At 36.4% G+C, this 20,747-nt stretch overlaps 1 protein-coding gene across 1 annotated transcript; it reads left to right on the top strand.

Moving 5' to 3' along the window:
- Positions 1–10,801: 10,801 nt before the first annotated feature.
- LOC113322217 (probable methyltransferase PMT11) lies at positions 10,802–15,541 on the top strand. The gene is made up of 8 exons (XM_026570264.1): positions 10,802–11,794; positions 11,893–12,163; positions 12,864–12,974; positions 13,085–13,244; positions 13,921–14,178; positions 14,302–14,424; positions 14,644–14,721; positions 14,899–15,541. The coding sequence occupies exons 1-8, from the start codon at positions 11,039–11,041 to the stop codon at positions 15,095–15,097; spliced, it is 1,956 nt and encodes a 651-aa protein (XP_026426049.1). The 5' UTR covers positions 10,802–11,038; the 3' UTR covers positions 15,098–15,541.
- The last annotated feature ends 5,206 nt before the right edge of the window (positions 15,542–20,747 follow it).

Below are 20,747 nucleotides of genomic sequence, written 5' to 3'. Positions count from 1 at the left end.
ATCTTGATGGGCTATCGTAGGCACAACAAATTAATAAATATATTTCCGACTAATTAACTGGTAATATAGGGGTAGTAAGAGATCGTTCCCACAGAGAGTTGTGTAATTGATAGCTTATTTTATCAGCAAGATAAAATAAATAACAAAGGAGGTTTGGTTGTAAGATGAATATAAAGACAATAATAAATAAAAGAGATGATCAAGGAATCCTTCGCCGTTACCAAGCGATAGCTGGATTAATATACTTATCTATTGTTCGTAAGAACCATGCATCACCAACCTTAGAATAGCAGCTAGCTCAGTGCTATCCCCAAAAATCCTTTTACCACAGATACGGAAGCTCTCCAGTATCAAATTCTATTCAACCGAACCACCAAGTAGTAGATCACTCAAGGCGTAATCCAATCAAATGTTTTAAGCTTTGTGAATTAGGTTAATCCCAGTAGTTAAACTCTTAGCTCAAGGTTTACTTGCTGATGTTGTTTCCACACACGATTCCTCCACAAAATCCCTCTGTGAGGTCTCGCGATTTCTACTTGTGTAGAGAGTTATTCGACGATTACTTATCTCCTAACTTCTACTAGCAATAGAACGATCAATAGATCAATCTAACGTGCACTCCTAATCAATATAAGAATCACTCATAAACCCTAGATATGGTAAAAACAAACGATGATGATAAAAACTCTCAATAGATTTGTATTATTAATAATGCTTCACGCTTAGAACATTGAATTCATCCTTAATCAACAAAGGATTTAGTTTCTCATGATTACCCAATTACCCGGTTTCTCTCTAAAGGGATAAACCCTAAAATATTAATGAAGAACAAAAGTATAATATGAGATTCGATCCTCCAAAATTACATAACCTAATACCTTTTTATAGGTTTACATTGCTTGGCCATCAAGTATTTAGTTCGGAATGACCTCATTCTTTTTGCATTCTTTTTATCTTTCAATTATATTCAATATGATGATGAGAAATCCTTAATTTGAATGAGTTAAGATCGGTCTTTGACTCTTCTCTTGATTTTGAGCGTTTGCTCCTTTTCGTCGCACTTCTTCCACTTCTCTTGGACCTGGGCACTTGGATACTTGGAATACTTCTCTTCCTAAATCTTTTCAGCACTTTGTGTCTCCTTTTTGTATGACCTAATATAGACAAATAAGAGAAAACAAGAGTAATAATACGAATACATGCAAGAATAATAGCTAAAACAAGTATGGAATGGATACTAAAATCATATGAATTATGCACTTATCGAATTCCCCCACACTTATCTTTTTCCAGTCCTCGAGCAAACTAAATAAAACTAATCCTAAATACAACAACTCAATGTCGTTGAGAATACGGTTACACTTAGCATGTATAACAAGCCTTTAAACCCCTAGGTGTCCCTTGTGGACGAGTTATAGTCTCGTGAGGGCTTACAAGAGGTATACCCACAAAACTTACTCCAATTTCTCGCTTTGGAAGAACCACTAAGGATAAACACAAATTAGTAGCTAAATAATTAGCCTGCATGAGTTCTTTTCCTGCAAACATCCCACATACACTCCAATCCGCACACACAAGCAATTACTTAAGTGTGACATTCAACCTGATTGCAAAACTCTACTAAGATAATCATCGTACTTGTTGCAACGTTTGCCACAACACTCGCATACTGAAATCACATGGATAGATAAGAGAATGAAAATAGAAAAGTAAAGTGTGCAAATGTTGACTAAAGTGAAAGATGTTACGCACAATACTTTTATGAATGTCGTCAAAGGATTCTTATTTATAGCGCAATAGTTGAGAGAAGCACCCATTTAACTCGACCACATGATTAGATACTCCAAGCACATGTTTCTTTTCAACAAGTACGTGATAGTTGCCGTGGATCCTGCATTCCACGCTTGTTTAGGCGACGGAGACATGGACAACATTTCACATATACTGCTATCAAAGTGTCGAGAATCTCATCAATAGTCTATTTGACTTGCTATATAATGATGATAGGTTTTTGTTTTCATCGACTATGATTAGTCCGAAATTCAGGATCTATCATTTATTAGTGTCGATAAATGAAGAGGAGCCTTATATATATATTTCTTTCTATTTTTTTATATTTTTTATATTTTTTTTTTCTTTTCGGCTCACTCTTTATTAGTGTAAGACAATTATCTATGGGGCTTTTATATACTCAACCAATGATTACCTTGCTACAACATCCACGGTAGTATCAGGATCCCACCAAATCACTTTAGAGAAACATATAACTGCAAAAAATAAAAAGAAAGTAGTGATTCACTAATGATTAATAATGAGGATGAATCTTTCAAATGACTACCATAGCTTAGTTTCGCATTCAATTACGAACGTATATATTTAAGGATTTTAGAATGATAAAGTGGAACTCAATCTATAGCTGTAAGAATTGTATCAGCCTGAAAAGGTTTAGTGTGACATCCTAAATATCTCATAATTAACTCCAAAAGATGAAGTCTCAATAATTCAAGAAATCAACGAGTATTATTTATTTATTTTATATGCAAACCAAACATGCTTAAATACTCCTCCACACTTAAACTCAACATTGTCCTCAATGTTCAAAACCGAAAATTCTGATTTCTGACATAATAGTCCTGAAAATCTCGAAAACTGTACCAATGGGTAGGAAAAAACATCCTAAACGAAAGTTGTTCGCCTATGTATTTTCTATAATTTTTCAAAATGGAATAGTGTTTTGATAAATGGTCTGACTTTTATGGCATCCAGACTGACTGACATGCAATCTGAAAAAGTTCTGAAAACAATTACGAAACTCAAATGTCCAGGCCTATCTCTCCAACTTAACAGACTCCAAATTTAAATTTTCTTTTTGGAAAATAAAGTTATGTCTGTCCTCTTTAAAAGTTGGGGTCAACCAGTCAAATCGGACTCCGTATGAAGTCTTGAGAGTTGTTTTTGTGACAAGTGCGCAGTCAGAATTTTCTGACGAGAATTCGTCGAAACTTTCATTATAGATATTGGACTTTGTAAAATCTAAGATGGTAATGCAATATATGATACGAAAAACTAAGAAATTTAAAAACAACAGGGATAGAGATACAAAACCGATGGGTTGCCTCCCATGAAGCGCTTGGTTTAACGTCGTCAGCCCGACGTTAATGTTATCGTCCGTACACCAGTAATCTGAAAATTTGGTAATCCTTCCAGACAACAATCTGCAATTCAAGTAACATCTTCACAAAAACTTTATCACAAAACATAAATATCGAAGTTATCACTATATGGAAGTTTCCCCCACACTTAGTCCTTTCTACACTCGAAAGTGAATAGAGAACATAAAATTTGGGAACTTCAAAAGGTTCCTCATCTTGGTGAACCTGCACAATACTCGGATCAATCACATCAAGTGGTGGATATTTAGAAGAAAAATAATCCGTTAAAACTTTGGAAGCACACAACTCCAATCCTAAGTGAGGTATTTTCTTAAAAGTTGGGTTAACAACTCTTTGAGAAGCTACTTCGATTAGAAGAAAATGATCAATAGATATAGAATTATGCAAAGGATTATACAAACCTTGTTTCGGATCCTCATTCGTAATTAACAGTGAATTATTTACCTCAAGTATATCGTGGTCCTCTATCGAACTATTATTATCTAGCTCAATTGGGCCTTCCACGACTTCAATCGATTTGGTTTTATTCTCAATCTCCATCTTTTCAACACTTCCATCATCTGAATCAAATTCTGTTTCATGAACTCTTCTTCAATATAAATTTTAGGGTATTATGTATGAGTTTCCGTTGAGGGAATAATCGGGTCTACTTCTTGCAAATCAACCGGAATAAGAACATTGTAATCTGGCTGTTCATTGTAACATTGATATGCATTTGAGTATGTCACACCGTTCATAACAATGGTTCGGTCATACCAAGACTCCTCCTTTTGAATAGGGGAATGATCATATAAAGATCTGGAGCTTGAATAACTTCACCACTGTTACAAAGGCTTTCCAAAGGTTGCTCATCCTTCTCCATTTCCTCCTTAATTTGATTCATGTCCCTTCTTAAGTTGTTCATTCCCTCTTGAAGTTCTCGAAGTTGCTCATATCGTTTCTGTTCAATTGTATGGATCCCTTGTTGATGTTGCGCCATCGCTTGGATTAATTGGTCAAGACGTTCATCATAACCAACACCTTCACTCACCACACTATTTCCAGATCAAGTCTCCCCTTTTTCAATAGGTGAATGATCATAAAAACGATCAAGAGTTTGGTTAGATATATTGAAGTGAGATTCGGTTGATGTGTTACTTTCCAGGCTTAGTTGTTCATTAAGGGGTTCCGACGTGGATAATTTGACCTTGAACTGAAGAATCAACCAATCAAGCTTCTGTTCGCTTTCATAAGATAAACGATTAGAAGCACAACTATCCTCCCATCCTTGTGATTGTTCACTTACATGCCCGTCATAAGGTTGTTGACATGTATGAGAATATCCGTCAGGTTCCGTAGGATATTGACCATAGCCAAAAAATTGGTTTTGATTATACCCATAGGATGGTTGGTAGTTGTCATAATATTGAGATTGAAAACCATATTGGTCACCACTATTATGTGATTGATCTTGTGCTCCGTACATGTTATTTCCATAAGGAAACATGACGACTCACAAGAACAAAACAAAAAATAAAAGAAAAAAAAAATCTAAAAACAAAAACAAGCCAAACAAATAACAAATCAATTAGCAACTTCTCCGCGGCAGCGGCGCCAAAATTTGATGGGATATTGTAGGCACAACAAATTAATAAATATATTTCCACTAATTAACTGATAATATAGAGGTAGTAAGAGATCGTTCCCACAGAGAGCTGTATAATTGATAGGTTATTTGATCAACAAGATAAAATAAATAACAAAGAGGGGTTTGGTTGTAAGATGAATATAAAGACAATAATAAAAAAAAAGAGATGATCAGGGAATCCTTCGTCGTTACCAAGCGATAGCTGGATTAATATACTTATCTATTGTTCGTAAGAACCATGCATCACCAACCATAGAATAGAAGCTATCTCAGTGCTATCCCCAAAACTCCTTTTACCACGGATGCGGAAGCTCTCCAATATCGGATTATATTCAACCGAACCACCAAGTAGTAGCTCACTCAAGGTGTAATCCAATCGAATGCTTTAAGCTTTGTGAATTAGGTTAACCCCAGTAGTTAAACTCTTAGCTCAAGGTTTACTTGCTGGTGTTGTTTCCACACACGATTCCTCCATAGAATCCCTCTGTAAGGTATCGCGATTTATACTTGTGTAGAGAGTTACTCGAGGATTACTTATCTCCTAACTTCTACTAGCAATAGAACGATCAATAGATCAATCTAGCGTGCACTCCTAATCAATCTAAGAATCACTCATAAACCCTAGATATGGTAAAAACAAATGATGATGATAAAAAATCTCAATAGATTTGTATTATTAATAATGCTTCACGCTTAGAACATTGAATTCATCCTTAATCAACAAAGGATTTAGTTTCTCAGGATTACACAATTACCCGGTTTCCCCCTAAAGGGGTAAACCCTAAAATATTAATGAAGAACAAAAGTGTAATATGAGATTCGATCCTCCAAAATTACATAACCTAATACCTTTTTATAGGTTTACATTGCTTGGCCATCAAGTATTTAGTTCGGTTTAAGAACCCGACCCGAAATAACGAAATAACGATCCCAAACGTGTCCTTAGGCCTTACAAGGTATTAATACACGTTTTCCTACTTGCTAAGTATGCGTACCAGTCCGCGAACTTCAAATTCCAGCAGAAATTTTCGGAATTAAAGTATGCGTACCCGTCTGTTTCCGGTATTCAATAAAAACTCGTTTTGGCCACAACTTCTTCGTCCGAACTCGGAATGACCTCATTTTTTTATCTTTCAATTATCTTCAAGATGATAATGATAAATACTTAATTTGAATGAGTTAAGATTGGTATTTGTCTCTTCTCTTGATTTTGAGCGTTTTGCTCCTTTTCGTCGCACTTCTTCCACTTCTTTTGGACTTGGGCACCTGGATACTTGGATACTTGGAATACATCTCTTCCTAGCTCTTTTCAGCACTTTGTAGCTTCTTTTTGGATGATTCACCTAATAGAAGCAAATAAGAGAAAACAAGAGTAATAATATGAATACATGCAAGAATAATTGCTAAAACAAGTATGAAATGGATACTAAAGTCATATGAATTATGCACTTATCATATCATTCTCAATACAATCTGCAATCGAACATATAGAAACCTGTGAGCCCGATTGATCTAAGAAATGACTTGAACGGTATCAAAAACCAATGTTCAAGTGTCAATCAATTACAACCCAACAAACAAGGTCGGATTTCCCAATTGATTGAACTACGCACAACCTGTGATATTTCAATTATATAAACAAATATAATGCGGAAAAGAAATAACACAGACACCAAAAATTTTGTTAACGAGGAAACCGCGAATGCAAAAAAACCCGGAACCTAGTCTAAATTGAACACCACGCTGTATTAAGTCGCTACATACACCAGCCTACTAAAAATTAACTTCGGACTAAGATGTAGTTAAGCCCTAACTAATCTCACACTGATTAAGGTACAGTCACGTTCCTTATGCTATAAATCCAAACAGAACTCTATGCATTTGATTCCCTTAGCTGATCTCACCCACAACTAAGAGTTGCTACGACCCAAAGTCGAAGACTTATAAACAAATATGTCTCCCACAAAAATGTCTATTCTGATAGATAAATCTGCCTCTCACAGAAATACCTATGAAGTTTTGTTCCATCTTATGATAAATCAAGGTGCACAAGAACCAATAACTTAACTATATTCCCGAAGAACAACCTATAAATATCAATCACCTCACAATAACTTAACTATATGGTAGCAGAACAAGTTGTTGTGGAATCACAAAGAATGAGACGAAGAGCTTTGTGATTACTTTTTCCAATCTCGAGCAAACGGGTACGCAAACTGTCATCCCGGACCTAACTCAGGTAGAACCGTTCACATATTGGTACACAAACTTGGTTCCCGGACTTCTCAGTTAAAACCGTTCGCATACTGGTATGCAAAATAAGTTTCCGGACCTGAATCATACCAACACAGTTTGTACACTAAGTACGCGTATTGTGATGTTTTCCGGACATGGGTTTTAGTTCTAAACTCCCGTTTCAATCATTGAAACATTCTTAGAAGACGACAATGGTTGTCTCACACAAACCATTAGCTTATAAGCAATTTCAAGTGATCTAATGATCAATACGAAACTTTCCAAGTCGACATCAAATGATTGTCTCACACAAATCATGTAAGATTTTTCAAGGCAATTTCAACATGATCATCTTTTGACTCATTATTTAGTTTCCAACAAATAAATTGTTTCTAAGTAAACTCGTCAAGAATAATGATGAAATGTATCTAAAGCAAAAATCTATGAACACATATTTCGAGAAATAGATAAGCGAGTTATACTCAACTCGAAATAACAAATGTGTATGATATGAAAGTCTATATCGCTATACGATTTTTGTCTCAATAGGAGATATAATAGAATAGAATACACTTCTGAGTGGTAGATAAGTTTTAGTTTCCACATACCTTTTGTTGATGAAGTTCCTCCGAGTTCTTCAGTAGATTTTCGTCTTCAGTTGTAAGTGACGTGAAGTCTAAAACTCAACTACACAATATATCCTAGTCCGAAACTCCTATAAGTAGACTATAAATCAATACTATAGTTTTGATCAACTAAACTTGACAAGTTTGACCGAGCAGTGCTCTAATACACACACATCCATACACAATATAATGGAACATATCAATTGTACCGAAATTTTGTTAAGCAAAAGCAAAATATATGCAATATAAACAGGCTTTTCCTAAACAGGAAAACGATTAACTAACAAATTCGTTCCCTCAAATTCCGCAGCCTCTTCTCCCAAGAAAGATATATCGTTAAGCGCAAGCTCAAATAAGAACTATCCCCCAGTGTGTTGTCATCCTCTTGCAAGAACAAAAGAACAACAACAAAAGAAACCTTTATTAGAGAATCGTTTTTAACTAATGCATTTCAATAGGTATGTTATGCTAAACACAACTCATGTAAACATAAATTGATTCAACATATTGTGACTTTTCACATATGAGTTTCAATCGGAACACCTTATGATCCTTTGATAAATCCTACCAACATGGGCTAGAACTTAATCATGTTAAATCAAAAAGCCACACAAACCATAAGGGTCACCTCATATGAGATTGAATATTAAGGTTAATAATAACCTAAATCAGACATCTCATAAACTCAAATGCAATACACCATAAATTTTCAACAAAGAATCAAGTATTTAAATTATCTCAATCTTGTAGGAAATTTAATTAAAAAAACAACGCAAAAAGAATGAGGTCATTCTGAGTTCGGACGAAGAAGTTATGAGCAAAACAATTTTACACTCCTTCATATGGACCAATCACACCAATCACCAGGACTGGTTACAATACTTGTGATCGGTCAGACCAATCACCAGGATCGATTCCAGTGATTACTTGTGATGGATCACAACACTAAACTGTTTTAGACATAACTTTTGCATACAGTGTCCGAATTTAGTGATTTTTTGCTTGTTTTAACCGTAAAAACAAGAGATACACATATATGATCAGTAGATATCAACATCATAAACTCAAAATTAACATTTCTATCAAAAGATACAGGCAATGCTTAGGAGCATGTTTCACGATTCTTGGAGTCGTTGGGTGAGCATGAGTATAACCACGTTGTCCATATGAATGAGAGTTCAAAGTATCTGACAGGCATAGCATACATATGGTACAACAACATCGCTCTAGGGAGCATCACCATTTGGGGTGAAATGGTTAACGCCTTCTACATAAAATACTTTTCATTTCATAACAAGTCACGTTCTCCGATCTGGGAAGGATGTTTCAGAGTAACAATGAACACCCTAATGATAATGTGAAAAGGTTCAGAATCCAAGCTTTGGATTGTCATGATTTAAATATCCTTGAACAACAATTCGTAGACTTATGCATCCATGGAATGATCCCGGTCTACAAATCCTTATTGGAAAATCTCCGATTCCAGACCTCCTCGGAACTTCATGAAGCAGCTAAGTGATCAAAAACCACTGCACCTGCTTTACCGAAAAGGGAAAAACCCACAAAGATCGAGGAACCTCTTTATACTCACGGCAGCAGACCTCTTGTTAACAAGTAGTACAATCTCCAACCTTCCATGAAAGGTTAACCAGGCCCAAAATGCACAAGCTCCGACCCTACATCAGCAACAAACAAGAGATGATCAGACAAACTCAAACTTCCCTCTTCTCATGGAAGAAGTTGAGTTGCTGGAAGTACATCCAAGACGGCACAATCAAGTAACCATTTGTCAGGAAGGAACCGACTGAAGAAGAAATGGGGGATCCTAAGTATTGTTGCTTTCATAGATTCGTCAATCATTCAACAAGTGACTGCAATGTTTTGAAAAGCATTTCAAATAGAAGGTTGAGTTGAGAAAGCTTCATTTGGGGACTGGAGTGTAAATGAACCCTGTTCCAGTCAGGACATTCACTCTCTCTGAACAACCTTTCAATGAAGCGGTTCAATTCTTGGTGGAGCATATGTATGGACTTCTCTATCTATCAAAGGTACAAAGAAAGGATATTTTCACTGCTCTTAATCACATCGTTCGGGAAGACGTCTATCCATCACAGAAGTACGTCCTACACCTCCACACAAGGAGTTGTATAACTGGGGACTGCTTACAAAAGTCAATATCAAAGGAAACGATTTTGGAACAACGTTGATCGATACTGGTACTGCCAACATTATTCCACTGAAAACCCTCAGAGATGCACGGAGCACTCGACAAGAAGCTATTCATGCTCCTGCATCGATCAGAGTTCATAAAGGAATGTCCAAGGATGCTTATGGCTACATCACCCTGAAGATGAGGACATGTTCTTCCTGACAGAAACCAAGTTTTACATAATCAAGGAAGATCCAGGATATAACATGATCCTCGGAGGAGCATGGCTACATGATGACAAGATGATCACTGACAAGGTGTCTCCAGTAACATGTCTCTCCAAATAAGAATATTTTAATTCAGAAGACTTGGTGGATGTTTCATCCACATAGCATTTTGAGGAACTTCGAACTCCGACGAAGTTAAAGCAACTCTGATGAAGTTAAAGCAAGAACCGATTAAAATTGAATACTCCCTCCGTCCCACTATTAGATGACCTAGTTGAAGTTTGCACAATTCTTAAGGCAAGGATTGAAATGAGTGTTTTTAAGTATTTTTTACAACTATACCCTTATGGATAATAACCTGTAAAATTTAGAAATCATTAATCTCTCAAACTATACCGTAGATTTTCGTAAACTTTGTATCGTTGAAAATCATTTTAAAACGCATACGTAACGAATATAAACATGAATATCAAATTATACATATTTCTTATGATAACGATAATCAATTAAAAGAATAATTTTAGATAGATCAATTAATGATGAGACAAGATTTTAAACCAACTAGATCATCTAATAATGAGACGGAGGGAATATATTTTAACCGAGTGAGCCACTGTATTAAACAGAAAACGATGGACTGTGTTGACGATGACGATACATACACCAAGCCCCAACTTTTGGTAATGTCGGTACTAATGTCCAAATTCTAAAACCCTAGATTCGAATTAACACTTAATTAATACTCCACGTTATCTGAGTTAAATTAGAGTATTAGACAAATATCTTGAGTTAAGTGTCATATTATGATTTTTCATTTCTTTAAGACTTCGACTCAAATTCTGTTCAGTTCCAAACTGATCTCTATGTCGAATCCCGAATCAGGGAATCAAAAGAGAAGTCTGGTTTACTCAAACCTCATAACTATCGAGAAAAGAGAAGACAAATGAAGCAGATTTCCTGAATTTTGCTTCTTTCTCTTGTTTTCTGATTCCTTTAACAGAATGGTGAACCAAGGAGTCGAAGATTTTGTAAAATCTCCGATCACAAAGGTAGTTGGATTAACCCTATTTGCTTTCAGTTTCTTCTATTTGGGGCAACATTGGTCTGATGGAAACCAACAACTTGTTTTCTTCAATAATCAACAACAATCAGATAAGAGCCTTACTCCATCAATCGCAATTTCTCCCAATGCGAATAAAACAATATCATCTGAACCGCCACCTTCTCATCCATCAAAACCACCACCTGTAATAGCTGAGAAATTTGGGGTTATTGATGAGAATGGAGTTATGGCCGATGATTTTGAAGTTGGTGAATTTGATCCAGATTTGGTTGACAAGTTTAGGAATTTGAATACGAGTATTGTGAAACCAGACGAGGTTAGTGCTGCTGCTGTTGAAATTGGCAAGTATTCTTTATGTTCTGAGGATATGAGAGAGTATATTCCTTGTTTGGATAATGTTGAAGAGCTTAAGAAGCTTGATTCAACCGTGAGAGGCGAGAAATTTGAACGGCATTGTCCTGGGAAAGATAGTGTGTTGAATTGCTTAATTCCACCGCCAAAAGATTACAAAACTCCGATTCCGTGGCCACAAAGCAGAGACGAGGTGTGGTTCAGCAATGTGCCACATTCACGCTTGGTTGATGATAAAGGTGGGCAGAATTGGATTGAGAGAGATAATGATAAATTCAAGTTCCCTGGAGGTGGAACTCAATTCATCCATGGGGCAGATAAATACTTGGATCAGATTGCACAGGTTTCTTTTCCATTTGATTCTCCATACTTACTAATTGGGTAAGAATTATGACGATATAACTTAACTAAATAGTATTTTTATGCCCGTTAAATGCACAGATGGTTCCTGAAATTGCATTTGGTAATCATACTCGAGTTGTATTAGATGTTGGATGCGGTGTAGCAAGCTTTGGTGCCTTTTTGCTTTCCCGAAATGTGACTACTCTATCTATAGCACCAAAAGATGTTCATGAAAACCAAATTCAATTTGCTCTTGAGCGTGGTGTGCCTGCAATGGTGGCAGCTTTTGCGACACGGCGTCTATTGTATCCGAGCCAGGCTTTCGAGTTGATACATTGTTCAAGGTGTAGAATCAACTGGACACGTGATGGTAAGTGTTGTTGTAACACAAATTTTTTTGTCAGTATTTCAAGTGTTTGTGTACTCTACCCAGGAATTCTGATTGTTATAAATTTACGTTATGATAATACTACAAGATTTCGTGTTGTCATCTGCATTTAGTAGACTGCCTTTCTTTATTTGGTCCGACTTGTGATTTTTAAAATCTTCACGCGCATGCCATTCTTGTTTCCCCTTCAGCTGGGAAGAATAGTGACACTGACAGAGAAGTCTTTTTTTAATATAGAGAAAGCAGATTGTATTAAGAAGAGAGAAGGTACATAACAAAATAGTTACACGTATAAAAGAAATTAAAAAAAAGTTGTGGAACCTTTAAAAAGTATAACTCTGAAAACCTAAGTATGCAAGGTTGGACTAAACCTGATGTTAACGAAATTAGTTATACCGTGAGAAGATACAAAATGTCTCGGCTATACTTAAAATCTCGTTTAAAAGCAAAAATTCTGACTTGAAAGGGAGATCTTCTGTTTCTTTAATATTCTGTTGTTTTATTTAATCCATTGGCTACACAGAATTGCTGCTGCCTGCTGGGATTAGGTATCATATGTTCTTACAAGGTCCCTCAGTAGGGACAGAGAAGTCAGAAGATTGAATTTGGTCTTTCGAGTATTGCATCATTTATGGTCTTTTCTACCGAATATAATTGTTTTTCTCTTTTGATTGCATTGAAGATGGAATTTATCTTCTTGAGGTCAACAGGATGCTCAGAGGTGGAGGATACTTTGTTTGGGCAGCACAGCCAGTTTATAAACATGAAATCCCCTTGCAAGAACAATGGAAAGGTATTGATGGAGTTATGTACGTTCTTCCACGATAGCTAATTGTTCCTTAATTAGACATGATTATGAGAAGTTAATTTGCTTAAACCCTGAGGAACTCTCGTTACTTACAGAGATGGAGGACCTTACTACACGTCTTTGCTGGGAACTTGTAAAGAAAGAAGGATATGTTGCTATATGGCGCAAACCTTCAAATAACAGCTGCTATACGGGGCGCTATGCTGGAACACAACCACCATTGTGTGATCTGAGCGAGGACCCTGACAATGTTTGGTATCTTTGTTTCCATCTTTCACATCTCTTAAGCTGGAACTGCAATTTTGTATACTTTGTCAATGAGTTTTTAATATCATTTCCAGCATCTCTGATCCCCAAAAGCTCCTTGATTTTCTCAATCCAGTGGCCGAAAAATGAAACTAAACCTAGTTAGAGGGACTCTGTACCATAACTGAATATTCAGTTTTCAGTCAGTAATAAACGTGTCATGCATATCCTATCACCCTTCTAGCTTTTAACGATTCAAGCATCAAATTTCCATCGTGGTTGAAGAAATCACTAATCGTAATTGAAGATATCTCATTTTTATCATTTCCATCATGAAAATGAGTTTCGGATTCAACTGGCATCCCTTATGAGATAGGGATTTTTTTGGGGTAGGGAAGGGGGACAACCCAATATAGGGATGCACCGGGAGTATAACGCACAGCTCCCGAATAGATATTTCCTGTCTAAGATCTTACTCATTTGTACGGTCGGATTTCACATACCATTAATACAGCATTATGTATTCTCTGAGAATTTCCAGTTACCCTGTTACTAGCCTCTGTGAAAGACTAATAAAATTACTTATGCATCAGATAAAATGCAGTTGCTCACCTGTGGTACTATTTTCACTAGTAATAGCTATTTCCCTTGACGACTTCATTTAAGTAATAATGCATTTTTGCAGGTACGTCGATATGAAAGCATGCATTAGTCGACTACCTGATAATGCCTATGGGGCGAATGTTACTACATGGCCTAGTCGACTGAATAATATACCAGACAGGCTCCAGAGCATAAAATTGGATTCCCAAATATCCAGAGGAGAGCTGTACAAAGCAGAAAATGGATATTGGACAAACATAGTCACCAGCTACGTTCATGTTTACCATTGGGAAAAAAAACCATTTCGAAATGTGATGGACATGAGGGCTGGTTTTGGAGGGTATGTTGTATAATTTCTTGAGTTACTTATTACTGTTGAAAATGCTGGAATCCAAGTATTGCATTATGCTTGTTTCATCATGGCGGAAAATTTCTTGATTTGCTTAACAAGTCCTTGTGGCAGATACGCTGCAGCACTCATAAATCTGGAGATGGATTACTGGATAATGAATGTTGTACCTGTCAGTGGACCTAATACTTTGCCTGTTATCTATGATCGTGGACTAATTGGAGTCATGCACGACTGGTAAGAGCAATTTGAACTTGTATACTACTTTTTTGGGGATTAATTTCCTATCTGTTAATTGCCTTTTCCAATCTTGGATAGCTCCATGCTTAGTAGAACTAGTTTAGCAGAGTAGCTTAACTGCAGCTACTTTCTTGAATCAAAGGCATATCAATCTTGATGCATGAAACAAACATATTTACATACAATCTGGTGGCATAACTGAAGAACTTTTCCTAGGTGTGAACCATTTGATACATATCCAAGAACGTATGATCTACTAAATGCGAATCGCCTCCTCTCCACTGAACAAAAGAGGTACCTCTGTGATTACTTTATTATTTGTTTTTCCAGTTTTCTGAAGAGGAATTTATGTGTAAAACAGGAGAGTGCAATTCATGCTTCCTTTTAATTACTTCAACCCTGTACTTGTCCATAAATTACGTCTTTAACTGGTTCCGCTGATTTTCCTTTCCGGTCAAAATACCACCACAGATGCAATGTTTCCACCATTATGCTTGAGATGGATCGGATATTGAGACCTGGGGGAACTGCGTATATTTTAGATAGTGTGAATGTCATGGATGAAATTCAGGAGGTAGCAAAGGCAATTGGTTGGCATACGAATCCGCGTGACACTTCTGAAGGTCCACATGCCAACTGGAAGCTCTTGATATGTGAGAAAAGTCTTTAACGCGTTTAAAAAGCAGCAGCAGAACAAAAATGATGCAAAAAGCAGAATAAGGAATTCGTTTATACAAGAAAAACTCAATCGCATACACTATGGTTCTTCTTCCTTGACTTCACATTCAGAAGCGGTGTTATAAACCTCACTGACATAAATACACCTCCATCAACAGCAAACCTTTTTCTTCTCATTTATCCTTAAAACATGTTGTTCAGTTTCACATATAGTTGATCTCCTGGAGCGTATAGTTTTCGGTTTTTTCTTTGGTGGTAAAGCCTATAGTTAACGAACATTAATCAATTTGTTTATTTCTCATTTCCTTCCTATGTATTACAGTATTATTTTGTGTTAGGAGCCGTCAATTGCTGAAATAGTTCTGAGTAACTGGGGAATGCTTGTGGTAGAATTCGGTAACCTGATTTCTTGTAATGAGATGGAGAAATGCGTATGAACAATGATCCATAACCGCAAGAAAAAATCACAACTGACCACTGATTTCATTAGGTTTCCCTTTGCAGACCGAGTTACTGCAAGTCTAAATTTTTAACTCTCATTAAATAAAAAAAAGACCATTGACATATTTTTATGAAGTACTGCTAGATTTTTCCTTGGATATAATAAAGCATTATGAGAAGAGTCTTTTAACGCTCAAACTCGTTAAAAACGAGTTAGGATTTTCTTTTTTTCTTTTTTAGAAAAAGGCTTTCAAAAAGATTAATGATCCCCTTTAACAGTTGGTAGGAGCTAAATTGGAGGAACCGACCACTACATAGAGGAATTGTACAATAACGGGGTTGATAAGAAAAGACACAAGCTACTATACTAGAAGAGAAAAGCAAAATATCCTTAAATATAGCATCCGTTCTTGAGTCACCATCAAACAAGCCAGCAGAAAATTGGTCAACGAGACTTTTAGCATCACTCTCAATGATGATATGAGTGAATTTTTCCTCCATAGCTTTCTTCAGGACTGCCCATATAATTATGACTTCAACTTCTTCAGCAGACTTTACTTCAAAAACCAGGGAGGCACAAACAGAGGCTTTGCTTGCAAAATCCCGCATCACATATCCTGCACCAGAAATAACATCATAGGCTATATCAATATTATATTTAATCCAACCAATAGAGGGGGCGTCTATTTGTCACACAGACTCACAGAGGTAGTAGGAGAGACAGTAAAACAAGGTTTTCTGGTCAATAGCATAGCTCTAGCAATAGCTAAGACTGCTACATGAGTTTCTTTAAGGTTTTGAAAAACAAGGTTATTTCTACTACTCCAGATAGACCATAGGACAACAACAAAGAAACACTGATCTTCCTCATGAAGTTTAGTAACAGGGTCAGTAAGCCATAAATTCAACCAGTCAATAAGAGACTTATTTTGAAAAACCTGAGTATTGATACAAAAGGAACTGAGAAACCAAACTCTACTAGCAAATATGCAAAGAACGAAAGCATGCATCACAGACTCATGAGAATCATTACATCTTTCACAATCAACACTATGCATAGGCATTCTAGTATGTTGAATAGTTCTGGCAGGTAGAGCATTTCTAGCAGCTCTCCAAAGAAACACTTGGATTCTGTAAGGAATCCTGATTTTCCAAATGCGCTTCCAAAGATTGATACATGGGGAAGGCCTAATACCTCTGATTCCCATATAGGTAGACTTAGAAGAAAATCTACCATTATTTGAAAGTTCCCAAGCCTCCCTATCAGGAGTGCATAACTGGCTTAAATGAATAGTGATAATCTTCTTAACGGAATCATTATCAAAGTGAGTATTTAATCTATTAACATTCCAAGTTCTAGTCTGACTATTGATGAAATAAGAGACTTTAACATTGGGGTCAGGTGGGACTAGGGGATTTGGTGTGGCAGATCCCAAATCTGGGATCCATTTGTCACACAAAGGATCAATAAATTTAGCATCCCCTACAATCCAGGAGATGAAAGGTTTGATCAAATCCTTAATAGCATGCATACACTTCCAGGTCCAAGAACATTTATTAATGCATTTGGCACTCAAGAAATCATTTCTAAGAAAGTACTTAGCTTTAAGAACAGTAGCTAACATACTATTAGGATTTTCAATAATTCTCCAAGCATTTCTAGCAGGCATGACCAAGTTATTAAGCTCAGCTTTCCTAAACCCCAAACCACCTTCGGATTTAGGGGAGCATAAGATATCCCAACCCAAAAGATGTACAATTTTCTATCTTTTGGGTCAAGGGTTTCTCCCCACCAAAATTTACAGAGATGAGAATCCATTTGTCTGCAGAGATGTTTAGGGATTAAAAAAGCTCCCATTTGAAATAATTGAATGGCTTGACCAATATGTTTAACTAGAGTAGTTCTAGCAGCTTGAGACAAAAGCTTATGAAGCCAGATAGAAATCCTGGCATCAATGGATTGAATGATCCCCATATGTGTTTGAATTTTAGAGGCTTGAAACACAGTAGGGTTGCCAAGATACTTTTCTCATAAATCCCTATTTTGAATATCCAGGATATTATCAAGTTGAGCCTACCTATGTTCAGGTATTTTTCTACTGAAGAGAATCTCAGACTTATCAAAGTTTATTTCTTGGCCAGAAGCCAACCAGTATTTGTGGAGATAATCTTTGATAGTCTGGAAGTCTTTAATAGTAGCTTTAGAAAAAAGGAGGGAATCATCAGCAAACAAAAAGTGTGTCATAGCAGGAGCATCCTTACACACTTTGATGCCTTCAATCAGGCCTTTAAAGGATAGGGTATCAATGTAGGAAGATAGAGCCTCAGAGCAAATAATGTAAAGATAAGGGGATAGAGGGTCTCCCTGCCTCAGAACTCTTTCTGGTTTGAAATAACCAGTTGGACTACCATTAAGAAGGACTGAATAAGAGACAGATGAAACACACCGGTTAATAAGTTTTATCCAGTGTTCAGACATCCCCATTTTTTTTAAAACATTTTCAATAAAAAGCCACTCCATCTTATCATAAGCTTTAGACATATCAAGCTTAATGGCAGCAATGCCTTTAGCTTTGTCATTGTGGTTAACAACATATATGGCCTCATTAGCTAGAAGAATATTATCTGAAATATTCCTCTTGAGTATGAAGGCACTTTGATTTTGGGATATAATATTATTCATGAAAGGCTTCAATCTATTAGCTAAAGTTTCATATAGAATTTTATAAATAAAATTACATAAACCAATAGGTCTATACTGAGAAACCAACTGAGCAAGAGTCATTTTAGAAATGAGAGCAATATTGGTATGGTTAAAAACTTTTGCTATGTGCCCAGTTCTGAAACAGGTTTGGGTCATATCAATGACTGCCTCCCCCATAATATCCCAGTGCTTCTGATAAAAAAGACCAGTGAAACCATCAGGTCCTGGTGCTTTTTTTACCTCCCATTTGAAAAACAACATTTTTAATCTCCTCTGGAGAAAGGGGAGAGTTTAGCTGAGCATTATCAGCTTCATAGAACTTGACAGGTATATCTTGATAAATCTCATCTTGAAATTGTTGAGTATGGGTAGAATAAAGAGTTTTGAAATAATCTACGAAGGAATTACCGATACTATTTCTATCAGTTAGAATAGTATCAGAAGAAATCCTTAATCCAGCTAATAGCATTTCTCTTACTTCTAAATAGAGTAACTCTATGGAAATAAGGTGAATTTCTGTCACCTTCCATAAGCCATACCTCTCTAGACTTGTCCTTCGAATAGAGTTCCTCAAGATTATATAGGTATTCTAATCTAGATTTGAGTCTGAGTCTATCTATAGAGCTAGAGTCAGTGGTATTGGAAGTTTGGATATCAACTAAATACCCCCTGGTGGTATATATATTGGTTTGAATATTACCAGAAGAGGATTTATTCCAATCTCTAAGACCTTTCTTGGTACTCAAAATCTTAGCTTTAAGTTTATAAGCATGGGAACCTGTCACATTCACATACCAAGAATTAGCTATCATATCTCTACAAGTTGGATCCTCAATCCATATAGCCATGAAATGGAATGTCCTAGGCATACAAATGTCCTCAAAATTAAAACCTATATGGATAGGGAAATGATCAGAAGAGTCTCTAGGTAAATTATTGGCACAAAGTTTCAGCAGATTGATTAATAAGACATCTATCCAATCTTTCAAGAATAAGGTCGGCACCTTGTTGCATATTAGATCAAGTAAACCCATGGCCAGAGAAGCCAGGATCATGCAAATCAAATGCAGAGCATAAATTTCTAAGGTATTCAAAATCATAATCATCAACTTCTAGACCACCATTCTTATCCCCAGTGCCTAAAAGAGTGTTAAAGTCTCCTAAAAAGAAAACTGGATCATGTGGTATTTGTGGTAGTTGACATTTATTTTCCCAAAGGCTTATCTTAGACTACTATTAGGTTCACCATATATTAAATGTGTGTGACAAAGTTTGGAATGAATAATGTCAGTTGAAGTAACATAGATTCCCCTCAAGCTGGATGAAATAATGTTCAGATGGATTTCTTTCTTCCAAGACAGCACCAGACCACCACTCCTCCCAATATGCTTGGGACATTAAAAGTGCAAGGAAATCCCATGTTTCTTAATCTTCTAGCAGCCAAATCTTTATTTATTTTTGTTTCCGACAGAAAAATAATATCTAGGTTTATATTTCTACACATCAGGCTAAGTTCTTTATTAGCAGTTTTCTTTCCAAACCCTTTAATGTTCCAGGACACCAAATTGACATTGTTAACAGGGAAATGATTGATAGGACTAGAGGTATTAAGATTATCTATAACATGGGGAGAAGGATTTCAATTTACCTGAGTGGTAGGAGCAGAACTATCACCAAGCTGAGAATTACTAGATCCACCCATTTGAGAAGTATCTTGAGTAGAATCGAGATTCAGAGTAGCAACATTGTGAAGTGAATTACTGCAGACACCATTGTTACTTTGGGATCCATCGACATGAATATTATAACTACCATACAGATCAACCAGAGAATGAGTGTTGAGGGTACAATTTGATAAATTGATGGTAGATAACTCTCCCAATTTAGTAATAGGAGGACAGAGTTGAGCATAATCTGGTTCAGAGACCTCATGCTGTTCTGGGATAACCACTATGCTAGCTAAAGTGGAAGAACTAGATCTAGTACGTTTCCTCAGATCGGCTATTGGGTTAATCTTTGTTTTCAGGTTAGGTAGAGCATCTTGCTCAGCAACTGCAGAAATAACTTATTCTCTAGTGATGGTAGGGGTATGAGTTGGTATAGTAGATGTTTTGAATCTCCTTGAAGAGTTAGAGGTACGAATCATACCACGATTCACCGATTCAGGGATCAGAACTGAGGCTTCAACAGTAACATTTTGAGTAGTAACTTGTTTGAAAATAACTGGTAGGCCATTGTTCATTTGAGTAGAGTTATGTTGGATCGGGACAACATCAAAGATCTTTAGAGCAGTAGATCGATTGACAAAATGACCCATCTGAATGTTACTCATTAATCCTTTTTGAATAGTTTTCTTATGGTGTTGAAGATTCTCCTTAACTTTTCCTCTATCATTTCCAAGGGCAGCAGTTGATTCATCCTGAGTATCTGGAACTATATAACTTTGAGACATGATGGTGTCTTTTGGTTGGTGTTTGAGGGTGAAAACAGTTTCTGC

This window comes from Papaver somniferum, chromosome 11, assembly GCF_003573695.1.
Source record: "Papaver somniferum cultivar HN1 chromosome 11, ASM357369v1, whole genome shotgun sequence".
Classification (NCBI taxonomy): Eukaryota; Viridiplantae; Streptophyta; class Magnoliopsida; order Ranunculales; family Papaveraceae; genus Papaver; species Papaver somniferum.
Note: the sequence above shows the minus strand (reverse complement) of the source record. Positions and strands in the feature narration are given on the sequence as shown.

What these genes read in the sequence shown, in the direction of transcription:
- LOC113322217 (XM_026570264.1), top strand. Translation starts at nt 11,039, where the DNA reads ATGGTGAACCAAGGAGTCGAAGATTTTGTAAAATCTCCGATCACAAAG. An exon ending in ACTTGGATCAGATTGCACAG is followed by an intron (nt 11,795 to 11,892) that starts GTTTCTTTTCCA and finishes TTAAATGCACAG; the next exon opens with ATGGTTCCTGAAATTGCATT. An exon ending in GAGGACCCTGACAATGTTTG is followed by an intron (nt 13,245 to 13,920) that starts GTATCTTTGTTT and finishes GCATTTTTGCAG; the next exon opens with GTACGTCGATATGAAAGCAT.